Source organism: Oryzias latipes, chromosome 17 (genome assembly GCF_002234675.1).
Source record: "Oryzias latipes chromosome 17, ASM223467v1".
NCBI classification, from domain to species: domain Eukaryota; kingdom Metazoa; phylum Chordata; class Actinopteri; order Beloniformes; family Adrianichthyidae; genus Oryzias; species Oryzias latipes.
The window spans coordinates 17,075,501-17,092,172 of record NC_019875.2 but is presented as its reverse complement, the minus strand read 5'-3'; the positions used below and the strand labels follow the sequence as shown (position 1 = coordinate 17,092,172).

Below are 16,672 nucleotides of genomic sequence, written 5' to 3'. Positions count from 1 at the left end.
TAGAAGTTTTATGTCTCCTGGAAGCACATAATAGAATGTTAGTTCAAACAGTTTAAAACACTCAAGCAGTTCAGCAATTAGCATGTAATTACTATAAATAATCTTGTGCTCGCTCAGGACAGGGATTAAACCCTACTATGTAATCAGTTTTGATTTGATTTTGATTTATAAAGACCATTTGGACATAATTAAGATAATCTGGTATTATTGGAATTATCTGGGCTGAATTGGATTATAATCATAATTAATAAAGCTTTGTCTGGTATACGATTGTTGGCTTTAAGTCACTGGGAACTGGCACTTTTATAAATATAAACTGAATTGAAGACCTGCCAAAACTTAGTCACAATCAAACCCAGATCAAAAGCTGGGACTTTTTGACCACATTTGAGCACATGTGATAAAAAAAACATAGTTACATGTCAGTTGTAGCTATTGAATGTTTAAGTTTGCTCAGATCAGATCCCACTATGTTGGCTAATAGAATTCTATGGATCAAGACTTCTTTTCTTTACATTTCTCACATCCCAAGCAAATTTTTTCCAAAATCTGGCAACCCATACAAAGAGTGGTGCCAGTGTTATCATTAATTACCGGCAGGCTGATGATTGCTCATTTAGGACCAGCCTTTAATAGCTGGCTAAACCCCCTATTCAGGTGCCTTCTATTTGACTTTCTGTGGCAGATGGGTGCTTTAGAAAACATGCCAACTGATATGAGCTCCTGCTGCAAGGACAAAATGTTGCCCGCTAAAAAGCTGTGGAAAGAAAGGCTCCAATGGAAAGAATTGGGAAAAATAGAAATCTCTTAAAGAGCCGTAACGAGGCCCAGGTCTCAGTCTAAATCTACTTTACAGAGGTGGGGTTGGGGGGACCCCGATGTCCAGAGCAATTCATCTCTCATCTACAACAACTGAAAAGAGTCTTGTCTACGACTGGCTCAGGTCTGGAGAAAAGGGTGGAGGGGTGCCACAAAGGATACATGTGGCTTTGCCTCATTATGCTGCAGTTAGGCGGAGGGCTGCACTAAGGCAAAAGGGGGCCCCGCAGACAGACACAGGGGCCACAATGCCGGCAAAGAGCGGCTGTGGCAATGGGGGGGGGGGGGTGTCTACACTACTATTATCCCACTGCTACTAACGAGGGCTTCATGGGCCTTTGATATAATCTCACTATTGAAATCCAGATAAATCCCCCCTGCGTTCTCAGCCAAATCCCATTTGTAACGGGTAAAGACTGTGAGAGTGTGTACGTGAGGGTCTGTAAGGGCTTTTTGTGTGCCAGGTCTTCACCTGGACCTCTCTGTTCAGCCAACTAAGGCGCCCAAACCGGAGCCCTTACACAGGCTTTATTTAAAAAAAAGAAAAGAAACAAAGAATGGGAAAAATCCCTCCCTTTCCTGCATCTCTCGTGTGCAAACACAAGACATCTCGTGAGCTAACGCCGGCTGAATTAGAATAAAAATTAGAATAAAATCAATGTTTAAGTGGATAGCTTCTCTCTAGTTGAGATATGATCAGATTGGCAAACAATTAGGGTATTATGGAGCATGATAGGATGAATGAGCACCAAGCAGATAAATGATTTATCAATGAGAATAACACCAATATCACTCTGATACTATTACCATGAATCCTTTTGAAGGTCCTGCTCTGACGTTTTACAGCACGAGAAGCTGCCTCAGCATTAACAGTCTGTCAAAAATAAACCAGGCTGCACGAAATCTTATCTTGGCTGGGTCATCGGAGCTCTCTGGGGTTGCAGAAAAGTGCAAAACGTGTCAGCTTCTTGCAGGCTGCAAGTTATTCTGCTTCTGAGGTGAAAAGGTCACTGGGGCAGCTCAACTGTTGTTTCATTTTTTATTTTTATTTTTTTTTACCGTGGTGTTCAAAGGGAAGTGTTTAAGCACAGATTTATTTAGGTTGAAATTAGAGGTGAGGTAGCCCCAGCAGACTCTTATTCAAATGCTTTGTCCTCTAGCTCAGGGACACTGCGCATCTCCCCGCGCTCCCCCCCGCGCGCCGGTGCGCAGGCTCACTTAACGGCCCCGGGAACATAAACAAGCAACGGAAAAAGCTATGGCAGTATTAAATCAAGCCCCGCGTTTAGCCAATATATTGGATGCCAAGTTTCTCCGCACAGTATAGGAATCTCTAAAAAGGGTTTGGAGGTCTTACAGAAGACCCCCCCTCTCCTCTGGCCCTCCTTTCTCCCCTCATCTCAAAGCCCGGATTGGTCACAGAGTGGCTCATTTGCATGCCTCGCCATATAAACCCTCCCGCAGATATTGCAGCCCGTTTGCGCTGAGAGAGCAGAACACCTCCAGAAGTGAAACAGAGGAGCGCATCCAGAGTGCGCATAGCTGACATATGGAATATTTATTAGTGAAGGTTGACAGGATCAGCTGTGTTCAGGAGCTTTCTGTTTAAACTTATTAGTTTGTAGAGTATTTCTTCAATATTTTTGGAGTGTTTGTGGCGTGATGGGAGAAACTGGGTGGTGCGGGCTCCTGGTGCTCGCCTGTTTGGTGAGCTTGGCAGATGTCGCACAGGGGAAAACTGTGAAATACCAGACATTTGAGGAGGACGCACCGGGGACAGTGATCGGAAACTTAGCCAAGGACATCTCCCTCAGCCCCTCTTCCTCCCGGAACAATTTCAGGATCATGAAACAGTTTAACTCATCTTTCATCCGTCTGAGGGAGAGCGACGGACAGCTGAGTATAGGAGAGAGGATAGACAGGGAGCGGATCTGCAAACACACCCTGCAATGCCTCATCGCTTTCGACGTGGTCAGCTTCTCCAAGGAGCAGTTCAAACTCATCCACATAGAAGTGGAGGTCAAGGACATCAACGACAACTCCCCCGAGTTCCCCCGAAAGGAGTCGAGTCTGGAGATCTCCGAGAACACCGCGGTGGGGACGCGCATCCCTTTGGACTTCGCCGTGGATGAAGATGTTGGGGTGAACTACATCCAAAGCTACCAGATCTCTGTCAACAGCCACTTTTCCATCGACGTGCTCAGCAGAGCCGACGGGGTTAAATATGCGGAGCTGGTGCTCATGAAGGAGCTGGACCGGGAGACACAAGCGTCTTACGCACTGGAGCTGGTGGCCATGGACGGCGGGAACCCGTCCCGCAGCGGAACGACGCGCATCAACATCAAGGTGAAAGACTACAACGACAACAGCCCGGTGTTTGACAGGAAAAGCTTCTCCGTGGATCTCCGCGAGGACGCGCCCGTCGGTTCCCTCCTGCTGGACCTGAACGCCGAGGACCCGGACGAGGGTCTGAACGGTGAGGTGGTGTACGGGTTCGGCCACCAAGTGCCCCCGGAAATACGACAACTCTTTAGAGTGGACAGGAAAACTGGACGGCTCACTTTGGAGAGTCCGGTGGACTTTGAGAGCAAGACCACGTACGAGTTTGACGTCCAGGCGACGGATTTGGGTCCGAACCCAAGTCCGGCCATCTGTAAAATTGTAGTGCAGGTGCAGGACGTGAATGACAATGCGCCAGAGATCTCCATCACCCCCATGACCTCCATCACCGCGGGGATCGCGTACATCACAGAGGCTGCAGCCAGAGAGAGCTTCGTGGCGCTGGTCAGCACCTCGGACAGAGACTCGGGCGCCAACGGCCAGGTGCACTGCACGCTGTACGGACACGACCACTTCAGGCTGCAGCAGGCGTACGAGGACAGCTTCATGATCGTCAGCACCAGCCCGCTGGACCGGGAGAAGATCCCGGAATACAACCTGACGGTGGTGGCGGAGGATCTGGGCTCGCCCCCGTTCAGAACTATCACTCAGTACACCATCCGGCTGACGGACGAGAACGACAACGCGCCGGTGTTCAGTAAGCCTGTGTATGAGGTGGCTGTGGTGGAGAACAACCCACCTGGCGCGTACATCACCACTGTTGTAGCGCGTGACATGGACATGGGGTCAAACGGGAAAGTCACTTATAAGCTGGCGGACACCTACGTCATGGGCTCCCCCATTTCTGCTTTCGTGTCTTTGGACCCTGCCAGCGGTTCCCTTTACGCGCTGCGGAGCTTCAACTATGAGCTGATGAAACATCTGGAGCTGCGCGTCACGGCCAGCGACGGCGGCTCCCCACCGCTGTCCGGCAGCGCCAGCGTCCACGTCAGGATCGTCGACCAGAACGACAACTCTCCTGTCATCACGCAGCCCCCGCTCAACAACGGCTCCGCCGAAGTCCTCCTGCCCCGGGACTCACCCACGGGCTACGTCATCACCCGTGTGGAGGCGCGCGACGCGGACGAGGGCGTGAACTCGGAGCTGTCCTATGGGCTGGCCACCGGGGAGCCCTCTGTGTTCTCCGTAAACAAAGTCACTGGAGAGATCTACCTGAACCAGGTGTTGAGCCACGACGTGGACGAGACTCTGAGCGTAACCGTGACGGTCAGTGACAACGGGAGGCCCGCGCTCACCTCCACCGCCACTCTCCATTTCCTCATCATCGAGGGCTCCCCGCCGAGCGACAGGACTCTGTATCAGCCGGGAGACGGAGACGACGCGCACGCGCAGTGGGACCTGTCTGTGGTGATCATTGTCGTTCTCGCGGGGAGCTGCACCCTCCTGCTGCTCGCCATCATCCTCATCGCCACCACCTGCAACCAGAGGAAGCGGGACAAGAGCGGAGAGGACAGCGACTCATACGGGGAGAAGGGCACGCTGGAACGGGCTAGGACGCACGTGGTGGACAACCCGCTCCTGCCCCTCCACGGGGCAGCGGGGGGAGAGGCCTTTGAGGGACACTCTTACGCCAGCCAGCCAGGCGGCTTCACCCCAGCTCACCCTGTGAGTAACGACACGTGCTCGGCCTCGGAGGACGGCAGTGAGGTGCCCTGCGTGTACGACTCTGACAACAAGTTGCGTGGGAATAAACACGAGGTGAGATGAGAGAAGGAGGGGGGTATGGCAAGAAAACATGGAGCAGCTGAGTGTTCTAACGTCCTCTGCTTTCCTCCCCCCCCTGCAGGGTTACTCCACCCTCCCCGGCTATGGGAATGGCAAAGAGGCAGTGAGGCCCATCACCATCTGGAAGGGGAATTCCTACACCACCATCTCTGCCAGAGACCCAGCTTTCAGCGGCAAAGACAGCGGCAAAGGGGACAGTGACTTTAATGACAGTGATAGCGATGTGAGTGGAGACACCGGCCTGAAGAAAGATGGGGTGGTGGTCCCTCCAATGGGTGGCCAGAATGGTGAGTCCAAGAAAATAAAACCCCAAACATCAGGTGGAGTTTGCAGCCTAACTTACCTCTCTGACTGTGTTTTTCAGCTCTGTGGGCTTGCACCAGCGAGTGTAAGGTTTTGGGCCACTCTGATCGATGCTGGAGCCCCTCTGCAGTGAGGGCCAGCGTGGCCCCCTCCCCAGCACCGACTCTTTCTTCCTTCAGCAGCCTTCCCAAGACGGCTTCTCTGCCCCGAGACCCCAACCGTAGAGACAACTACTACCAAGCCCAAATCCCCAAAACGGTGGGGCTGCAGAGCGTCTACGAGAAGGTGCTGCACAGAGAGTACGACTACGTTTTGGTCACCCCACCCAGGCCTGTGAGGGTGCAGGAAATCAGTGACATGAGCATCCCTGTCTACACCCCCACACCAACACACTGTCCCAACAATGCCAATGAGGCATAGAACAGCCCAGGACTTTCAGAGATTCAGAGTTCTAAGTTAAGACTTAAGGATAAGAGTGCATTAAAAGGTATTAGTTATCCTGATTATGTATATTTTTATGTTTTTGGAAGTCCTTTCCATCACCTTGAGACATTTGTGGGATGTGAAGTGTATCATATGCAAGATTTGTACATAGAGAGATTTTATTTTTTATATATAAGAAAGATAAATAATCAAAATATGAGAAATATGTAATTATTGATCATGAAGCATGCTTTCTATTTAAACTGCCCACAGAAACCTTCGCTGACAACAATGTAATGACATCATTTGAATGCAATAATACGACATTGTACATATTTTGTATTGTCACACTATTCTGAAAGGAAATAAACTTTGAATTACTGTTGTGAGCGCGGGTGGTAAGCGTCTCCTTCATTCCTTTCTAAAGGGGGATGATCAGTGCTTTCACAGCAGCATTTGTCACGTCAGGCCGCAGTAAAAGCCGACAGGTGTCGCTGTTATTGCGGCATGAGTCTGCGTCCTTGCAATCCGCTGAATAAGGTCAGGTGCGGATTTTTCCCCTCTTTTGAGAATCTATTTCTGGTAAAATGCCAAAACAAGTGAAGGTTTTTTAAGGACCAAATCTCCTCACTACAAACTTTCACAGTCACAACTTTGTCATGGACTTTAGTGTTATTTGAATAAAAGATACAACCAAGTTTTTCCCTATAGAAAAAGTGCGTAAAAACGCACAAAATGCGTAAAAACGCACAAATTACGTAAATGTGCACAAACTCGCCAATTTACAGAAGGATTTGTACATACAGTATTTTAAAGTACAACAAATTAGCCAACAAATGTGACACTGAGGCCAACTTTTGTGTCTTTTAGTGCGCAAACAGAAGGTGTCACATTCCGCCTGAGTCGCTTTTGACCCGCAAGCATCAAGAAAGAGCTGAAGTGAACAGAGAGGGAGGCGCGCGAACGTGGGATGGGAAGAAAAAGCTCGTTCCTCCTTCGCCATCATCTTTAATTGCAGAACAGGTTCTTGTCTGCCCCCGAAGGTTGTCACAAAGCCCAGATATGAAATAGCGAGGATCACAGCGGGATCAAACTCATGTAAGTTGCATGAGCAGCCTATAAGGTCTTCAAAGACATGAGGAAAAAAAATAATTAATGATTTTCTGGAAGAAGAAAACTTTCAGCGCGATGCTGATGTAGGAGGATCATCTTAAGAAGTTTTTTTTCTTTTAAAGGAATGAAAAGCTGTGAGAAAAAAAAAACACAAGAAGCGTCTCTTTTTTTGCCTCCTCCTCTTGTGCAAAGGAGAGGTGGAGGGTGGGGGTAGAGCTGGAAGGGGAGAGGAGGGTGGCAGTGAGTGGACTGGATTCCTCAGGTGTTTGCCAGTTCGGCTGCAGTCATGGCCGGGAGCTCAGAGAAGGTACCGATTGCATCGGCGGGACCCGAGGACGTGCATCAGTTTATGCCTCCGGTGAGTGCGCACAGGGGGCCTATCTCCCACTTTAAAGGCCCAGGGGCCAAATCAATACATAACATTTTTACAGCTTGTACTAAAGCCGTTAAGAGCCGTCAGCTCACATCTGACACGTTGGCTCCGAGTCACTTTGAGAGGGGGGCTGCTTTATTTTTCCACAGGCTTACTCCGCAGTGGCGGTGAAACCCGCCGCCACCGGCCGCCTCCTGAAGGCAGGGGTGGTTGTGCTCATAGTTGGAGCCCTGCTCCTGCTGCTGGGGGCCGTGGGGGCTTTCTACTTCTGGAACAACAATGAAAAACACGTAAGAAAGAAACACAAACTTTTTTCCTTTGTCTTGCTTCCTCTGCCTAGATTATTCTAGTTGAAGGTTAAGTTATGACTAATTTGTTGCACAGAAGAAAATACATGTTTTTACAACAGATTTGCTCTTCAGAAGAAGATAATTTATTCTAAGGATGCATGATGGCCTTGCCTCGTTTAAGATAGAAATCAACTAATGACTATAAGTCTGAATCTTTTTCATTTAATGAAAATTCTGCTTTTTTAAGTGACACTGGAGAGCAGAGTAGCTCTCAGAATTAATTAAGCACGTTCACGAAAGAATCAGTCTTCAATAAAGAAAATAAGTGAACTGTGGTCTGCAGGGGGAGATACTCCAACTTCATAAAAAAAAAGTTTTGATAGGTGAAAGTAGTCACTTGAGAAAGCAGCACAACGTCTGCAGTATGGTGAGAGCTCAGTGAATGGAGGTTTTGTGCTGACTTCTGAGTGGGAGGATCCTGCTGGAGAGCGGTGGAGGGGGGGGGGGGGGGGGGTTGCAGTGCGGTCCAGCTGAAGCTCTAGGGGCAAGAGGTGTAACCCAGGAGAGGCAGACGTTATTTTTTGTTCCAGAACAGCTTGTGAAAAGATCCTGCTGAGGGGTTTACAGTCACGGTAGGGCAGAAGGTTGATGTTGTGTGTGGGTTCAGGTCTACAACGTCCACTACACCATGAGCATCAATGGCAAAGTGGAGGAGGGCTCAATGGAGATCGACACAGCCAACAACATGGAGAGATTCAGCACCAGCAGCGGGGCGGAGGAGGCAGTGGAGGTCCACGACTTTGAAATTGTGAGTGAAAGTAAAAAAAAACAAAAAAAAACACACACCCGGAGACAGTTTCCTGTTTCATTGGAGTCAATCAGATAGGTTGAAACATTAAACGGCCTCAAGGGAAGGGCAGCTCATTACCACATTGGAGAAATTAGGAGCAAGCAGACACGTCTTCCCCCTCAGGAGCTATCAGTGTCAAGACACATTGTCCCTCTAATTTTCCCTTTTTTCAGGCTGGTGGTTTTTGACCTTTAATTAATGCGCTTCAATCAGGCTAATCAGAGAAATGAAGCAGCACTTTTAGCCTTTTTACTATTAAAAAAGTTGACCTTTAATCACAGTGTCCCTGTGAGGTTGTATTTTCCATCCTCACCGAACAGATCATCAATTCATTTATTTAGCATTTCTGCTGAAGAGTTAACTGTTATCTTGTTTCCAGGGGATTACAGGGATCCGGTTTGCAGGAGGAGAGAAGTGCTACATCAAGACTCAAGTGAAAGCTCGTCTACCTGATTTGGGGGCCTCGGACAAAGACTCGTTGACCTTTGACCTGGTTGGTTCATTTATTTTTTATTTTCTGCTGAAAGCACTCCCTTTCGCTTTAAGGCTCTTGAAGTCCCACTCTGATCATTTTTGATTATTTTAAAAGCGTCCCCAGTGGTCTTTTCATTATGATTTTACCTTTTGTGTGTGTCTAAACTCAAAAAGCCTGTGGCGTTTTCTAGGACATAGTTTCTGCAGAGCAGCAGGAGTTCATTAGAAATATTGCGGGTTGCGGGCGGAACTGTTTGCGTAGAGCAATGCTGCCCCCTCTTCCCCTCTTTGTTGCTGAGAGGTTTTGGAAAAACCATCAGGTTGCCAAACCTTGAGACCTGGAGTCCTACCCCTGCTGTAACCCTTTTTCTATCCTAGGCACTTTAACATTGGGAGTTGGGTCATCTATACCCACTAGAATGTGCTCTGAACCTTTTTTCTTCAATGATTTGTGATCTTCACTGGTGTCCATGGATTACATGAAATCTTTCCACCTTTATCCACCTTTGTCATGGTAGGGAGAACACGCCAAAGTAAGGGTGGGGTCATCTAATATAGCACAAGGGTAGAGGGATCAGAAAACTGCTTCAGACCAACTCTGCCACAACTGCTTTGTTAGATTTATTTTCCAAGAATATCCAGTTGGTTAGGATTTGAAAAGATCTCAGCTTTTAAAGAATTATTATTCATTTATTTTATTTCTAGGAAAAGACTTTCTTGAAATTCTCTTTGCAAAATATACTCATTTTTCATAGTTTTTGATGCCACAATGTGTTTAATCGTTATGACTACAAGGTGGTGAGTCATTCTTTAAACACCAGAGGGTCAACATCTTCAAGTTTTGCCAATTTGTTTAGCAGTTTCACTGAGGTGAAATGTTCTTAGACGCTACAGAGAATTTTGCACAATGAGATCCTTTTTTTTTTGCAATTTAAAACTCTTAAACCTTTTAGGTCCAGAAATGTTTGGAATTTAAGCATGGTCCTGCTAGTCCTTGGTTTTTGTAATTTTGATGCATTTTGAAATATTACGCATTCTGGGCACATTGAAAATAAATGGCAATGCTTTGAATCATTCATAAAAAGTTCAGTTCTCTGAAAGCTGACTAAAGACATTGACATTTTAAGCTTTGAATAAAGTAGCAAATAATTTCTTTATTTGATACTTAATTTAAAAGAAAACAAACAAAAGTTCTCATGTAATCACTGTCAAGGATTTAGGAAAATTAGGGCACAATTCAGGGATCACAAATATTCTAAGATTTTTCTTTTTTCAGTTCTTACATTTATATTTTTAACAACTGTTTAAAACAATCTATCTAGTCTAAACATTGACATTTCATGGCTAGTCCGGCAGATTTTAATTACCAAATAAGTTTAAACAGATTCATATTCATTCATTTGTCTTCTAATCCCGTTTTTGTCTCTTTCGGGGTCACTGGGCTGCTGGAGCCTATCCCGGCCACTTGTGGGCGAAGGCAGGGGACACCCTGGACAGGTCACCAGTCTGTCACAGGGCCACAAATCACACACCCTTTTATTTTTGCATTTACACATATGGTAAATTTAGAGTAACCAATTAACCTATGAAGCATTATAAATAGAAATCTGACAGACATCAGCTTCGTTCCTTAGTTTACAGTACCGATAGTCCTCCGTTTATTGTGGGAGTTACATTCTACAAATAACCCAAACTAGGTGAAATCTGCGAAGTAGTCATCTTTATTTTTTACAGTAATTGCATATTTTTTTAATTCACTACACACTTTATAAACTTTTCTCACAGAGACTTTCATATTTTCACACTTTTTCTTGTTTAAACCCAAAAAGTTCAAAAATAAGTCCAATATTATAGAAAACGAAGATCTGATCGCGTTCAGAGTTTTACGTAACTTTGGCAAGCTGAACGCATTCTGTACAGGAGACACCATTGACAATGCTCTACGGCCAATCAGGATGGAGATCATTTACAGCCAATCAGGATGCAGAACATAATGTTTTTCACCTTTCGGCACATCCGGTTAGTCGTCGCTACAGCGAATCAATTTAGCAGAGAGTTGTATGGCGGTTGCTCTTTCTGACACAACCCTGTATTTTACCCGGGTTGGGGACCGGCACAGGGGGACCCAGACTTGGGGCCCCCTTGAGGCTACGTAGTTAGGCAGTAGCGTGAAGGGACCCCAGGAAATCCAACAATGATTTCCCATGCGTCAGTCCTGCACTTAACCAACAGAGCTGTACAGCCACTACTTCTACACCATAGCTGGTTTTAACCAGCTTTAAGAAGGATTATACCAAGTGTTTTTAACAGCAAATTTGGTCGATTCCCCCTCAAAAAACATATTTGGGCCAGATCAGTTCATTATATAACTGCCAATCTCTGGTCACTCCAAGGCAAAATGACACAGGTACTCAACAAAAATAAGTCTAATTCCATTAAGATACCCACCTCTCTTTTGTTTTTGTAGTTTGATTTTATATTTATGAAAACTGTAATTAGGCAAACATTTCCACACAAGAGACACTGGGTAGGGTCTTATGATTAACAGACAACCATCAAATCCTCACTGGGTTTTCCCATTAGCTGTTAGAATAGCTTATTTTTTTACAATTAAAAAAAAAAAGCCAAGGTTCAAATATTCCTCAAAGAATGGATTGAATTGATGGAACAATTGGTGCCCAATGGGTCATGTGACCACACCTCTCCATCTTTAATTTTAATTAACACTAGAGTGATAACCCTAGGCTTGTATGTGGGTGTGTGATTGCGTAGCCCTGCGACAGACTGACAACTTGTCCAGGATGTATTACGCCTTCACCCGACAGCGGGTGGGATAGGCTCCAGCAACTCCAAAAGGGATTAAACGGGTTTGAAAGATGGAGTGATGGATTAACTGGTAAAAATGACACGATTGGACCTAACATCTTAAGTGACAGTTTGAGAAAAAATACTTTTATTTCATACTAATGCACAATGCTACACAATTAAATAGTAGTCATTTGGATCAAAGTAAACTCCTTGTTCTCAGGTTTTATTCCAGCGCTGACACACACACACACGTGTGCACACGCCAGTAAACGGTATAAAAGTCTGAATGGCGTTACCACAAAACACACCACAGCCTGTGATTGTTCAATTGAGGCCGTCTGATAATTAAAATCATTTAGTTCTGGGTAAGGCTCACATCCACATTAATCCACATCACCGGAACGGCACTTGTGGACGAGCATAAACAGCGGTGCTCGCGCACACAACAACACAATTAATTATCATGCAAGACTGCTCTTATTGCCTCTGTCTGCCTCATAAACGATCATTTATTTCACATTTGTGCTTTTGAGTGTGCTTGTGCGTTTCCTTGCCTCTCAAACTGCAGTGTGTGTGTGTGTGTGTGTGAATATGAGTCTGTTGGAGACATGGAGATGCTGTTATAATGGTTGCTGCAGGCTGGTCATTTGCTATAATTTAGAGAGATGGCAAATATGTGTTAGATAAGCACACGGGCACGTACAGATGGATCTTCATTCAGGGAGAGAGGGTCAGATAAACAGTTATCAGTCAGTGGAGCAGTGAAGAAGGACCCCCTGCTTTTATTTGTCCCTCCAGCAAATCGTTTAAGCCGGGAGAGAGGGGGAAAAAAAATAGCTGGAGATTTGCTGAAAGGTTTCCAAACATGGCTGTGGCTGAAGCAGTGCAGCCCTCAGGAACAAACGCCCCTAGGCAAGAACCTCCAACAGACTCTCCCTTTTACCTGCAGGCTGTAAACACCAAGTTTGAATGTTTACTCCAACTTTTTTCTGTAAACTTTTTTGGACAAGTTATAAAAATCCAGGATTTTCTTTTTCCACACATGCAGATGAGGGGGAAAAACCAGCACGACTGAAAAGCTTCACTGTTTCCACCTGATTTTATGCTCTAAAGAGCTTTTTGGCGCTTAAAAAACAACACCAACCTTTTTCTCATTCTAAAGGAGGACGAAGTGATGCCTGCAAAGTTCGAGGATGATCTGATCTGGGTGTCAGCTGACGCCCCTCTTTCTGACTCCGCCTTCCTCAGCGACAAAATCAAGGACCTGTGTGAAGACCTGCCAATCTTCTGGCTCCGTCCCACCTACTCTAGCAGTAAGCCAACAGTTTGCAGTCTGAGGCGAAACAGAAACGTGATAACACTAAACAAAGATGACACGAGTCAAATGATGTCTCACTCTGATCGAAATTGGATAGGAGGAGGAGGGGGTAAAAATCAGTGACAATTACTGAAAGAAAAAGTTATTTTCTGTTTATTTTGGTCTTTTCCAAGTTGTTAGAGCTACTCCACTCCTGTATTTGGTCTGCTGTCTGATTCTGAAGCTGTAATCTTTTCAGGCAGCCAGAGGAAGAGGAGAGCCGCACCTCAGCGCCGTCAGGCAGCCACAGCGGAGGAAGACTACGAGGATGTGGAGGCAGAGTTCAACCCGGAGAACCCCTATCAGGTGAGTCAAGCTTGCGCCTTTCCTTTCCCCGGCGCTTGTTTACATGTGGTAGAAGCGTTAGGGGGCTGTCTGTTCGGATCTGAGGAAGGCTTTTTCTTCGTGGGGGCTCTGGCGCAGCTGCAGGAGCAGCAGCAGATGCTGGGGTCATGGCGGGCGGCGCCAGGAGTGTCACTGCAAATCTGAATGGATGCATTTTCTGTGTGTGGCTGTCCAAAGCTTTTCTTTGAGGAACAAGGCGGTATGAATAATTCCACACCCGCCCCCATGCTCTGCTGTGGACTCTGCTATGCACACACATGCTCGCCTCCTTATGTTGGGACCCACTTTCTCTAATCCTTCTTAGAGTAGAGCCCCCCACCCCTGACAACTTCAAGGGGGGGGGTTAATGGCAAGCACGACACCATAAACCCATATCTGACAGTCCTTCTTTTGCAATCCCGCCTGTTGAAAATCCATATGTATTTGGTTTGAAATTAGCCTTTCTTTCTGCTGAACATATTCCCCATGTGACAACTCTCTCTACCCCTCCTTCCAACCCCTCCCAGCGGAATCTGGAGGGCGAGGAAGCCACCATGGACATGGACCCCATGTTGGATCACCAGGGCGTCTGCTGCAACGAGTGCCGCCGCAGCTACACCCACTGCGTGCGGATCTGCGAGCCGCTGAGGGGCTACGAGCCGTACCCGTACCACTACCGAGGCTGCAGGCCGGTGTGCAGGGTCATCATGCCCTGCAAGTGGTGGGTGGCACGCATTCTGGGGCTGGTCTAAATACCTCCGAGCTGTTAGGGTTCAAAGACAGGCGGTAGGAGCTATAAAGGTATTTTTCAATTTTAAAAGATGCTTTAAAGAAAGTAAACCTTTACCGATTTTTATAGTTGACCGCTCAACACAAATGTTTCATGAGCATCTTTTATAGTATCTTTATTTACTTCCTGTAAATATATTTTTTGCATTCTTTTCCGCCTTTAACAGCAATGTAGTGTATACTTCATGTCAGAACCTGTACTTTATTCAGCATTAAAGACATCCTCTCAAAGTGCAATAACACTGAATAAATTTTATTTAAAGTAAACTTCTAAGAGCCTCTTCTCCTCATCTGATCAATGAGCATGTGAGTCGTTTGTTTGTACATCCTGTATCCAACCGTGGACTTATTCACCAGAGCCCTTTCTCTACCTCTCCTCTTTGATTTTTGAAACCTCTTTTTGAAGAGTGAAACGTCTGGTAGCGGAGCAGCGCGAAGTTTCCAGAGTTCTTTAATGTGCAGCTCTACAACTCTTTAATGAGACTAAAGACTCTGCAGCCGTCATGCACCCAGATCTTACCCACGATGCAAAGCGCTTAGCTCCTTTTGATGTCCCAGAGCCGCCTCGGGCAGGGGTAGGGGGTACGGATGGGGGCGGCGTGTTTGCGTGCGAGGGATGCTGGAAGAGGGAGAGTGGGTGTCATGGAGCTAAGAGTTCCATCCAGAACCACAAATGGGAGTTTGATCGTCACGAGAGATGAAACGATGTGTGATGAATTTAACACTTAACTCGGGGTGAGAGGCTTGATGATGTGGTTAGGGAGGCTGATCCATATTAATGCTTCAGTGCCTCTGCTGGATCCCCCCCCCCCCACCACCACCCCCCACCAGCACTGTCACAGCTGCAGCTGTGGGGAAACGAGGGAGGTGTCTGCCACCATGTCTGCCTGTACATCACCGCGGCATCCTGGCCTGCCGGTCAAACATCCCCCCGGCTCCTCATCTCGAAACCAATCAAGCCGTAATGAGTAAAGCACGTCCTCAAGCTGTCGGCCATGTTTGAGAGCCCCGCTCATCGACTGTAAAGGAGAACTGGACCGAGTGACCCCCCCCCCCAGCTCCAAATAGGAAGCAGCCACTGGCTTCAAATAGGAAGCAAAAAAAAAACCTAACTTCTATAGAGAAATAAACAGCTGTTACTCAGTCATATTATGTTCTTGTTAATCATAGTTTTTTCTGTAGTTATTAAGCTATAAACTGGCCAATCAGTTGCCTCAATAAAAGCATGTGGTCTCACCTCAAACGTTATCTGAAACCCATCCCCATTCCCTAACTTCATAGTACGAGACTAATGTCCAGGATTTTAAAAGCAATTTGGACACAAGGCTCACTACATTTTTTATTTTAAATAGCAAATATGACGTCACAGATTTCCCAAAGTAAAAACCTGATAAATGCAAACGTTTAACAGACTAAGAATCCACTGTGTTCTGATGATGAAAACATGGAAAAAAAAAACACATTCAAATACATTCTGTAACCCTTGTGCTATTAGTTGGGTCATCTAGACCCACTAGACAGTGCTCTGAACCTTTTTTCTTCAATGATTTGTGATCTTCACTGCTGTCCATGGATTACATGAAATCTTTCCACCTTTGTCATGGTAGGGAGAACACGTTAATGTAAGGGTGGGGTCATCTAAGATAGCACAAGGGTTAATCACAAAAGTTGCTCAAACGCAATGCATTGTGGTCTATATTTGACAATATAGTGAGCACTGATGCACATTGGTTTTCGCAGAGACTTCTGGGAAAATTATAGGGCATGTAAATTTTGGAATAGCAGATTCGGAGAGCACTACAAAATATCAAACTCACTTTATAGTTTATACTGAATCCGGACACAACCCCGATCTTGCTTTCAAGTGGTAGGGGGTGTGGCCTTCCCACAAGCTAACTCCTGATTGGCGATAGTGGTTGCCATAGACGCGTTGATTCAGACAGACTAAAACGAATCACTGCTAACTGACATTGTGTGGCTCCAACATGGCGACGTAAGTTTTGCCAAAAAAAGGCGACTGAGTCGGACTTAAGCCGTTCTCTAGAGGTGGCATCAGACTCCAGTTCTCTTTGGTATCGTCAGAATTCCTTCACTACTCACTACATAGTGCACTATTCAGCGAGTTCACCATTTTGTAGTGCTGCCTGAATCTTCTATTCCAGAATTGAGTACCCTGGAAATTTCCCAGAAGTCTCTGCAAAAAACCAGTGTGAATCACTAAATTGGCAAACGTAGACCACAATGCATTGCGTTTGAACAATTTTTGTGGAAAAAAAATGTTTTTTTTTTTTACAAGTTTTCATCATGAGAACATATTTCTTCATAAACAGTCTTTATAAAATGTTAATATTTATTAGGTTTTTACTTTGAGGAATCGATGACGTCATCATATTTGCCTCTAAAAAAAGAAAAAGGAGCGAGCATGGTGTCTAAATTACTTTTGAAATCCGGAGCACTAGATAGTAAAACAGAGTCCGATACAGTCAATGGTCATACAGTCATTTCAGTAGCCGTGGGTTTCCTCGAGGCGATCCCACCCGTTAACAAAAATCCCCGGAAATGACTATAAAACACAAGATGAACGTTATGAAGTCAAACGACAAATCTTTCTTTTTAACAAACCT

At 45.9% G+C, this 16,672-nt stretch overlaps 2 protein-coding genes across 2 annotated transcripts; both read left to right on the top strand.

The window, feature by feature from the left end:
* Positions 1–2,284: 2,284 nt before the first annotated feature.
* pcdh8 (protocadherin 8) lies at positions 2,285–6,060 on the top strand. The gene is made up of 3 exons (XM_004079007.4): positions 2,285–4,917; positions 5,006–5,231; positions 5,309–6,060. Exons 1-3 carry the CDS (start codon positions 2,482–2,484, stop codon positions 5,665–5,667), a joined length of 3,021 nt encoding a protein of 1,006 aa, XP_004079055.1. The 5' UTR covers positions 2,285–2,481; the 3' UTR covers positions 5,668–6,060.
* A 972-nt stretch (positions 6,061–7,032) lies between these two features.
* Positions 7,033–14,315, top strand: cnmd (chondromodulin). The gene is made up of 7 exons (NM_001104913.1): positions 7,033–7,141; positions 7,306–7,446; positions 8,114–8,254; positions 8,676–8,789; positions 12,741–12,891; positions 13,135–13,241; positions 13,787–14,315. Exons 1-7 carry the CDS (start codon positions 7,070–7,072, stop codon positions 14,009–14,011), a joined length of 951 nt encoding a protein of 316 aa, NP_001098383.1. The 5' UTR covers positions 7,033–7,069; the 3' UTR covers positions 14,012–14,315.
* The last annotated feature ends 2,357 nt before the right edge of the window (positions 14,316–16,672 follow it).